Source organism: Thalia democratica, chromosome 9 (assembly GCF_965202585.1).
Source record: "Thalia democratica chromosome 9, ktThaDemo2.hap1.1, whole genome shotgun sequence".
Taxonomy (NCBI): Eukaryota; Metazoa; Chordata; class Thaliacea; order Salpida; family Salpidae; genus Thalia; species Thalia democratica.
In genome coordinates, this window is record NC_139173.1 from 10,438,671 (window position 1) to 10,449,475 (window position 10,805).

The 10,805-nt window shown below is 23.7% G+C and overlaps 1 protein-coding gene across 1 annotated transcript; it reads left to right on the plus strand.

Annotated features, from left to right (window-relative positions):
- Positions 1 to 1,547: 1,547 nt before the first annotated feature.
- LOC145844797 (alpha-adducin-like) lies at positions 1,548 to 7,535 on the plus strand. Its single transcript, XM_082952219.1, has 5 exons — positions 1,548 to 1,775; positions 3,103 to 3,233; positions 3,546 to 3,702; positions 4,612 to 4,814; positions 7,035 to 7,535. The coding sequence occupies exons 1-5, from the start codon at positions 1,548 to 1,550 to the stop codon at positions 7,150 to 7,152; spliced, it is 837 nt and encodes a 278-aa protein (XP_082808345.1). The 3' UTR covers positions 7,153 to 7,535.
- The last annotated feature ends 3,270 nt before the right edge of the window (positions 7,536 to 10,805 follow it).

Genomic DNA, 10,805 nt, shown 5'->3' on the forward strand with positions numbered 1-10,805 from the left:
ATTTTTAGTGAATTTTTTAACTTACAAGAGAATTGACCCCAAAAAGTTTGTGGTCCATATGCTTGTATCGGAAACTTTTAACAAAAAATAAATATCTCAAAAGTTAAATGAAATCTTTTAATTCTATAAAAACAGCTTGTAGTTTGTATTTAAAGCTTTGATATAAAAGCCATACTTATTTTTTTTTTAATTTTGTACCCCCCCCTATGGCTTAGGTTGCAAAAACTATTAACATTTCAAATGCAACTAATAATATGAGCAAGAGAAAAAAAATTAAATATTTTGTTAAAATTAAACTTACACAAGATATTCTAGAGTTTTTGATGAAGAGCAAGAAAAAAAAGTTTCAAATGTTTTTAAGGCTAATTTTGAATTTTACACTATAAATTCTTGATGAAGTGCACAAATTTTGACTAGCTGATCTAGGTGCATGAATCAACGGTACTGTTAATACCAGAAGAGAGTACAACTTTTTTTTTACTTAAAACTTATAATAAATTATTATTAGCTCTTAATCTTGTTTAAAACTTCTAGTATATAGTGTAAGGTTTTTTTATAGAATTAAAAATATTCTACAAACTTTTAAGATATAATCGGTTTTGTAAACAAAATTTTGTACAAATGGGTAAAAAAATTAATTTTTTGAGTTATTTTTTTGAGTTTAACTATACTTAAATTTTTTTTTTCTGTTATAAGGCAATTTACTTCAAAGTTTCAGGAAACATTCAGGAATCAATATTACAAACAACTTGTAGCTTCATGACAGTAACTTTATCAGTTCTCCCACTGTATTTTGATATTAATTGTTTTATAAACAATAATCAGGCTAGTGTAACTTAATTCAGGCTAACTACTTTGCTACAAAAACTAGCAGCCCTGTTATTATAGGTTTTTAATTGTATTTTCAAAATAAAACTACTTTTAGCACTAAGTAATTTGGTATATACTTTTTATCAATTTCAACTTCTTTTTTTATGTTATAACTGTCTTAAAATTACTGATACAATATTTGATTAAATTTATTTTTAATATCCAGTTTACTTTATTTATAAAACCAATAAGCACTCTTTAATACTAATAAGAGGCATGTAATTGAATACGATATAATGAGCTACCTAACTCTACACTTTACAAGTATTTTTACTCTATAAAATAATAACTTTTTAATCTCTTGTTTTGGTTTTGGTTTGAAACGTTTTTAATTTTTTATTCAAGCCCCAATTTAATTAGTAACTAAAGAGCTTAATTTGGCTAACAGTTGTATTATTTTAAAATAAGAAAGAATAAATGTATTATAAATACATGCCTATTGATACCAAACAGAGCTAAATTTTATGATATAACAATATATTTAAAAGCATTGTAAAAGAAACCTAGAATAGTAGCTGCTAGAATACAATTAACAAGTTGATACTTAGAAATTTTTTGTTGTTTTTATTATCATACTATTAAAAGTTTGTATGAATGACTTGATTTTTTTCATAGTTAATTAATTTTTGTTTAACAACTATTAATTTTTGATAGACTTTAGGAATTACATTTTTGATATGAATAGTATAAAAATTAATGACTTAAAAGAAGACTCCAAGCTATCATTGGAAGAAAAAAACAGTAGATGTAAACTTGCTACACTGTACAGAATTGTTAACCATTTTAACTGGACTCAAACGGTTTACAACCACATTAGCTTAAGGTGTAGTGAAAACCCAGAACACTACTATGTTAACACCTTTGGACTTTTGTATGAAGAAATAACTGCATCAAACTTGATAAAAGTAAGTCTTTAAAAACAAACAAAGAATGTAACTTTATGGTCTGAATTTTAATCGTAAATATTTGTTTACTACAGAAAGTTCCTTGTCAAACATCTATAGTTAGTTTTACTTTTTTTTGAAGTAATTAAAAAAATAATAGTTACTTTAAAAAAAAGAAAAAAGTTATATCTAACAAAAAAAGTTAATAACTTATTATAAATGCAGAGTAGATGATAGTTTTAAACATTATAAAAGAAAAACTGTAGAGAGTATTTAGTTAAAACAAAGTTTTTTGTATTATGTACAAGGCTTTGATAATAGCTACCACCTCCAATTAAATTTATTCTAATTTGATAACAATTTTTTTAATAAAAATATGGCTATTTTTTTTTGTTTATTGTTTTATGCTCAATTTACATCCTGTTTACTATATGAAATTTTAAATTTTTTGTAAAGTAATGTTTTGTTGTTTAAAGATTAAGGAAGAATTTTTTTTTACAAAACCTCTTCTTTTGAGAATTTTATATAGTTAGAGAGTTTTTATAAACATTTTATTATGATATTTTTTTCATAAGTTTTACTTTATGAAGTTATTTTAAGGCCATAGGGGAGGGTCCAACATTTTTTTTTTACAAAAATTAACTTTGGCTTTTATATGAAAGCTTCAAGTACAAACTACAAGCCAGTTTTTATAGAATTCAAAGATTTCATTTAACTTTTGAGATATTTAATTTTTTTGTAAAAATTTTCTAATATAAATGTATGGACTGCAAATTTTTCAGAGTCAATTTTCTTGGAAATTTTAAAACTCACTTAAAATCTATCTCCTCCTTCATTTTTCAAGCAATCTTCTTCAAATTTTCAGGAAACGTTCCTTATAATAAAAGGAAAACATTTTACTTTATAATTTTAGTAATTTTAAAAAATAAAAATTTTATCACAAAAAAAAAAAAAAGTTTTTTTTTATTTTTACATAATTTTTTTTTAATTCCAAAGTAAAGATTTTTTGTTATTGTATAAAGATTAGACTGTTAAAATTAAAAAAAAAAATGCTTGAAAAATGTAGGAGGAGATAGATTTTAAATAAAATAGCCTTTTTTCGCTGTTTTAGTTTTCCCTTCCCATAGGAAACCTATTATGCGGCCCAACTTTGACTGGTCATATCTCAGAAAATATTTTGAGTTTTTAAAACGATAAAAAGCATCTTGAAGCTTAGAAAAAACTCTATAAAATTAGATCAATTTGTAAAAATCATGATTTACCCCCCCTCCCTATGGCCAATTAACATACTTCTTTAAATAATTTTAATCACTCTGCACATGTCAAACATTCAAACCATAATTTGTAGATAAATCTGAATGGAGATATACTAGGTGAAAATCTCACTCCTTTTGGATTCAACCCGGCGGGATTCACTCTCCACTCAGCAATTCATGAGGCCAGGGAGGACCTGAACTGCGTAATTCACGTGCATACCAAGTAAATTTTTGCTATGTTATGTGGTGAATTTTGTTTTTTTGAATACAAGTTTTCTATTTGTTTTTAAAAAGTTTTTTTTCTTTGTTCCCTTAGACTAATTAAAATACATTATAAAATAATTAAGTACTTACTAATTACCTTCTCACTTTTTGATTTCTTGTTAACTTGCTTTACGATATATTTGTATGCTACATGTTATATATTGTTACTATTAAGCTCTGATGATGCTTTTAGGTGAAATATTTTTAGCTCAGTAAAGTTTATTAAATAAACTTATATATTTGTTTTTACAACAAATGAAGTATTAAATAGAGACGTGGTGGCAGTATCTGCAATGAAGTGCAGACTTCTTCCCATTTCTCAGGAAGCCTTGATTGTTGGAGACGTTTCGTATCATCAGTATGAAGGAATTCTCATTGATGATGAAGAAAAAGTTAAAATAAAAAACAATTTAGGACCTAAAAACAAGGTTTTCAAGTTTTTTATAGTTTTTTTTTTGATTTGCTTAGAATGACATGTAAAGTTTTTTTTTTGAAACCTTGTAAAACCTTGTAAAGTGCTTGTAAAGGCTTTCTTAACATTAGCGTTTGTAAAAGAAGTTTTTAAATTATATTATAATTTAAGTAGTTTAAACTTAAACAGTTATAAATTAAAATATTAATTACACATTTTAGGTACTAAATATCAAGTTTAAAAACTAAAAAAACCTTCTTTTTTTCGAAAAAAGTATTAGTATTTGTAATAACTAGTTTAAATTATAAAATTATCATAAAATTATATCTTTATTTTAAAGGATAAATATATGTGTTAGCAAATACTCTGTATTGAATAACACTTTAAATAAAAATAAATTAAATTATCTAGAAGAAAAAGAAAGCTACATACAGCTTTGATTATTATTATTATTGTTGTTACATTGATTTTAAAACTTAGCTAAAAATTTAAACTTCTACTAAAACTCAGTCTTAATATTAAAATTTGATTTGTTTAGTTTCTTAAGTAAAAAATTTTCAGTAATAATTTGTTTTTTTTTAAATTTAATTGTTTAAATGTTGTTTTCCATGACTGTCACATATATTTTTTAGATTTATTTAAGCACTGACGAGGTCTTTGACCGAAACTTAGTTTGCAAAATTAATTTTTGAAAGAATAAACATATTACTTCTCCTCCAGCAGTTGAGATCTCTCTATTTGTTTTCTTAAAACCAAAAAATATATAATATTAACACTTTAAATAAGATGAAAGTGGTCGTTTTGAGTCTATTATTCCAGTTTTGTTGTTTTAAATCTCAATTGATTTGAGAAAAAATGCAACTGAGTACGTTGTCTGTATTAATTTAAAAAACTTCAACATAAAAAAAATAGTGCTTTTGTTCAGGTGATGATACTCGAAAATCACGGTCTTGTTGCTTGCGGTGAAACAGTGGAGGAAGCTTTTCATCTTCTCTATCACATCATAATAGCTTGCAACACGCAAGTTCAGGCCCTCAAGTCTTCCGACCCGGACCATCTTATAATGCTGGACAGGGAAAAATTGAGGATGAGGACCGAAGTAACTGGAAGAGAAGACATAACAAAAGGGTCGGTTCTGTTTTTACAGTTTGTACATAAAATTTGATGCTGTAAAGTTTCTTATTACTTAAACATAAAAAAGTTGTTTAGTTAATGGTGTCTGTTTAAACTGTGTTACTACTGTATCTTTGAATTTTTAAACACTCAAAAAAAACTTAGATGTTTTGGTTCTGGTTTTTTAATTTATTTAGAGATTGACCGTTTTTGTGCATAAAATATTTCAGTTATTTTTACAAATAATTAATAAAGTAAAATTTAACAAAAAATATTTTTAATTTTTACCTTAACTATTTTATAGTTTAATAAGTGGTTCACAGTTTTTAGTTTGATATCATATTTTTAAAAGGTAATAGTATTTTAATACTTTTGTTCAAGTTCTATTGAACTTTAATATCTTTTCACTTTGTTTATACTAATAAATGATGATGAATACAAATATAACTACAAAACTTGTTTAAACTAGTATTTATAAAAAATATATCTGGTATATCATACAGGGTTTCCACTTTAATTGATTTTAATTAGTATTATTATTTTTAAGTTGAGTAAAACAAACACTTTACTTCCCTTAATTAATAAAACCTTATATAATAACTTTATTTTTCCTTGATTTTACTTTTATCGTGTAGTGTTGGACCAATTTTTAACTTCATATGCATTTATTATTATTATCTCTAAAATGTATATATATACTTATTTATTTTGTAATAAAGTAAACACAGACTAAGATTTGTCTTTAAACAAAATGTTCTAAACTCGACAAATTGAAGAAAATAACGTACAAACAGATATTTTAGAATTTAATATAGTACTAAGATAGATTTTAAGGGTTTATCATTTATAAATATTCAGGTTTGAATAGAATTTTAAAGTTCAAACTGTTTTTTTATAACTTTATCAGTTTGTATTAATTACTTTTTAGTTTTTTAGTATATGAATGACAACAAAAATAACTTCGATAAGTTTTTTTTATTTAATTGTTATTGTACTTATTTTATGATAATATAATAAATTAGTTTTATTTACTTATTTTAAACTTACCGTGTTAAAGTAAGAAAATGCCTTTTTGTTAGGAAGTTTGTCAATTTTTTTTTGAAGTTTTATTAGGAACCCTGACCATATACTTTGACGTTAATACTAACTTTGTTTTAACTATTTAAAAAAAATGCTACACCAAGTGTATAGTTTAAAAGTTTACTTTACCAAGAAAACGCATTCTAAAGTTTTTTATTCGATTATAAACTACTTTTTTATTTTTAAACTAAACTTGAGTTTATTGTAAGCTTGTAACAAATATTGTTTACAAAATTAACAACAATAATTTTTAATTAATCAAGTAATACTTTGAACTAAATTAAGCTTTACTAAATCCTATAGCATTACAAAAGCAAAAATAAAAAATTTCCATTTGTTATAATTTTTAAAATTTGTATTATTACAATTATTATACTTGATAGAAAATCATCTAAAAACACTCCTCAAAAACAAATAAAAGGTTCTAACCTATTTTATACTAAGCTAAAAAGTTAATTGCATCATATCAATAACAGTTTTATAAACATAATCTTTGTAAACGTTTGAAAGTTTTAATTGGGTTAAAAATAGTTTTGAAAATATAATTAGTGTTCGGTTTTTTCAAATGATTTTATTAAAAGCTAGGTAATAAAAAATGTTTAAAGATTTTGTTTACAATTAGTATCATAAAAAAAAAGAAACAATTTATTAAACTTATTTGTTGTTATAGTTTGTTGTATAAACTAGACAAATTTTAGAGTGTTCTAAAACAAGTAAATAAAATATTAATAGATTTTTTGTCTGTTTTTATAATATTGAATGTGTTATAATTGATGTATTTATATGGTTTTTTAATTATGAATTTGCGTCATTAGTGGTAAAGTCTTAATCAATTAGATTACAAATTTCAAAAGAATAAAACTTAGGTTTGTATTTAAAAAACATATTATTATAAAAACTTTTTTTTTTTTTCAAATTAATTTCTACTACAATATAATAAATAGTTTAATTTCTAAGATAAAGTATAGCATTTTTTCGATAACAAATCACTTGTTTTTTAGCTCTAACCAGTAATTAATTTTGCATGTTTTTTCAACGAGCCATACTTAAATATGGTATGCTGAATTGTTCACCAAGGCTTTAATAAATCCTAATTGTGCTTTAATTTATTTTTTGTGTATTATTATTATACTTAAAACAATACTATTAATACAGACTGCAAGAGAAAGTAGGGTGGAAAGTTGGAGAGCTACAGTTTGAAGCACTCTGCAGAAAGCTTGACAGGATGAATTTGTGTACCGGCTATCCGTACAAGAAACCATACAATATTTAGCATTTCACTTTGTAAGTCGTTCGAAGTCAGTTGAATTAAGGATTTTAGGATATTTGTTAATCACATATGTTTTCAGCCGTATTTGTACTACTGTTTGTTAAATATATATGCAATCATTCGTATATTTAGTTTGTACAATTTTCAGCTACAAAAACTGTTAATAATCATCCAAATTTTTAGTCTCTAAGACTTGTTACATTTTAATAAATTATTTTATTTTTATAATGTTTTGTTATTAGGTAAAAAGTTTTCAATATTTTTTTTTTAATACAGACTTGTATAAAAAATTAACAAGGGACAAATTATCAATATTCAATTTTAAAATAGTTTGTTTGTTTAAAATTGTGCTTTTATAAAATCATATGTTGAATAATAAAACGTAATGGAAGTCAAAATTTATAAATCCAGTGATATCAGTGTTATACATAGTTGGATCGAACTGATTTTTTTGTTTTAAAACTAATTCTATTTATTTTCTGTCTAAAGTATTTCTGATTTTATTCACAAACTTGAAAAAATGGTTCCAGAAATATTTCAAGCTAAATTGTGCTATTAATTTTATTTTTTTAACTATTAACTGCTTTTTAGCTAACTACATACCATAAAAATTACTTTTTTACATCTAGAGTACAAATCAAATTCGGACAATTCAAATTCTCAAATTAAAAAAAATAGTTAAATGACTATTTCTCAATAAGTAATATCGATTTAAAAAAACAAAAAATTAATCTGTGGATTTTATAAATATTTACAAGTCACTTTTTCTTCTTGCAAATCTTGGATACTTTTCAAGATATTTTAAATTTACTAAAAATACTTATGTTTATTACTTTATTTAAGCCATATCTCAAAAAGTATTCAATGTTTTGCAAAAAGAAAAATACTATTTGTAGATATTGATATGACCTACATAAGTACATTTATATTTGACAAAAATACAATACTTTTCCTTTTTTTTAAGGAATCTGAATTGTCTGAATATGAATAGTCGTGCACCCAAATTGATAAACAACATTTGTTTCAACATTTAAGTTAATCATTTATAACACAATACTAACAAATTTTTTAATTTATGAAATCTTAAATGTAAAGATGTCTGCTTATTTATTAAGTAAAGCGCATTAGTTTTGTAATCTCTTGCCAATCACAATAAATTTTCTCAACTACAAATAGTGATATAGAACGGAGAAGACTTTATACCAAGTAGTTTTAATAAGCACTCATTTTCAGGAAACTAAAATATTTTTCTTATTTTTGAGTAAATTGGAATTAAAGTTAAAAAAAAATCAGTAACGCTTAAGCAAACAAGTTAATTTTAAATGGTATCTTAATTACCTTGGGTTTAGAACCACTATTTATTTACATCCTTATGCCACTTACAATAAAACTAGTTTATGATTAGGGAGTTAGTTCAATTATGAAAAAATTATAATTTTTTAGAGTAGTACAATACGTAATTTATTAGTACAGTTTATATTAGATAATTCAAAAAATGAACTTTGTAGAAGTTGTTTTAAAATAAGATCATTAAAAATACTTTTTTAAATGTTAAAGTACAATTTAAAACTATAATGTAAAAAATTTGTTACAACCCGTTTTGGCTTCGTACAAGTTTGACCTCTTTTAAGTTTTACATGTAGTTATGTTTAAAATAGTTTCTTTTTTTTTTTACTCTTATAAGTGAGTGAAGAATTGAAACAAATTTGTTTACATGAAAAATAAGGTTATAAAAAATAAACTAATAACACTACTAGGATTCGGTTAAGGTAGAAAGTCAACAAAACGTAATAATTAAATATTAGAATATTTTAAGCTTGACACCAGGCACGTAGCTTGGTACGTTTCTGCAAATCTACAGAAACATAAACATTTGTGCGAAAAAACTCGCTCTTCTTTCGACTATCAAGCTTTTAAGACCTTGTTTATTTAGCTTTAAGTATTCATTTATACTTAGTTTTGCACTCCTTATAGATAATTTTTACTCATTTACGGTACTCTCTAGCACTTTTAGTGTCATAAATATGGAACAAATTGTATACAAATAGGTTAGTGTAGCTTTTTGTTATTAAATAGCAAACTATTGTAAAAAAAAAATCCATTTGAAAGCTGTAGATTTGGTTTAAGTGATGTGAAAAAATTAAAAAAAGTAAGCGTGAGAGAGGCTCTTGTACTATTGAAATGGTTGTGGTGAGTCAAAAAGAACTTAACATTTTTTAAAATTTACATTTTTTTGTGTTACAAGAGAGCAAATACAGATAGAAGATATATATCAAGATGAATTTAAAAGTAGATGAACCTCAAAATAAACTAACATGAAGATTTAACTTTTTAAATCAAATTGACTCTCTTAGTTGAATGTTTTAAGATAAATCTCTGTGGTTGACAAATATACAAAAATGGAAAAGTTTTGAAACAGTGCTGACAATATAGTTTCCTGAAGTTTTATCAAGAAGATTAGAATCTTTTAAATCAGAAAAATTAACACAATAAGACAAATAGCTTGCAACAAGAAGACAAACTGAAAAACTAAATAATATAATATTTTTGCAAGAATAATATAAACAAATTATAGTTTATTTTTTATATTTTAGAACTTTATTTTTCAATTAAAACTTGTTTTAAAGATTTTTTAAATGCTTAGGTTAGTTAAAGTTTTTATTTTTTCAAGATTAATATAACAAATTATAGTTTTTTTATTGTATTTTAGAACCTTATTTTTTAATTAAAACTTGTTTTAAATATTTTATAAATGCTTACCTTAGTTAAAATTTTTATTGCATTTTTTAGCAAAGTTAAAAGATTTTTAATTGTACATTGTTGCCACACACTCAAAGTATCCTGGATAAGTGTAGGATATTTAGAGTTTTACTTTTAAACTCAGGCTGACTCAGTATAGCTTTTTTATCTATGAAAAACTAAGGACATTTTTAGGTTTGTTAATAATGTCATAACAGATGATTTTCTAGATTTGAATGAGATTTTGCTGGCTAGTTTTAACAAATCTTTATTTTATAACCAGTTTTGTAAAAAAAAACATTGATAAATTTGAAAAGTTAGCCTTATTTCAATGATATAGAAAAAAATTAGGACTTTTTAGACAGTTAAAGGTCACTCAGGACAGTTTTTTTCTTTAATTGACGTGGTAGCATTGTATGTTTAGATATATCTTAACCCTAAGAGCTAAAATCTCAAACCTATTAACAAAGTCAATCAATCTGAAGTTCAGTTTGTTACAAAAAGTTCCAGATAAGTACTTCAAGAAAAAGTTCTTTGAATGTTGTTTTCAGACAACTATGTAAAATATAAAGTTTGTTTTAACTTGTTTTTAAATATTACTGTAAATTTTATTTTTCTACAAGCATTGTTGTTTACAATATGAAGATTTTTGTATTTTATTTCTTTTTTAAACGTATCAAGAATATGTATTGTATCTGTTGTTTTAAAATAGTTTTATAAATTTTAGAGTGCTTTATTAAATTTTTAAAGTATATCAGTTTAATTCTTTAATCTATGTTTGATAAATGATAAAAGTTTTATATAACTTTTTCAATCTAAGATTAAAAAGAATAAGTTAATACTATTTTTTTCTTTTTACAAGTGTATAGTTGTATTATTAATTCATAATAAGTATTAAAAGAAAAAAGAATATAGTT

What these genes read in the sequence shown, in the direction of transcription:
- LOC145844797 (XM_082952219.1), top strand. Translation starts at nt 1,548, where the DNA reads ATGAATAGTATAAAAATTAATGACTTAAAAGAAGACTCCAAGCTATCA. An exon ending in CTGCATCAAACTTGATAAAA is followed by an intron (nt 1,776 to 3,102) that starts GTAAGTCTTTAA and finishes CATAATTTGTAG; the next exon opens with ATAAATCTGAATGGAGATAT. An exon ending in AGAGAAGACATAACAAAAGG is followed by an intron (nt 4,815 to 7,034) that starts GTCGGTTCTGTT and finishes CTATTAATACAG; the next exon opens with ACTGCAAGAGAAAGTAGGGT.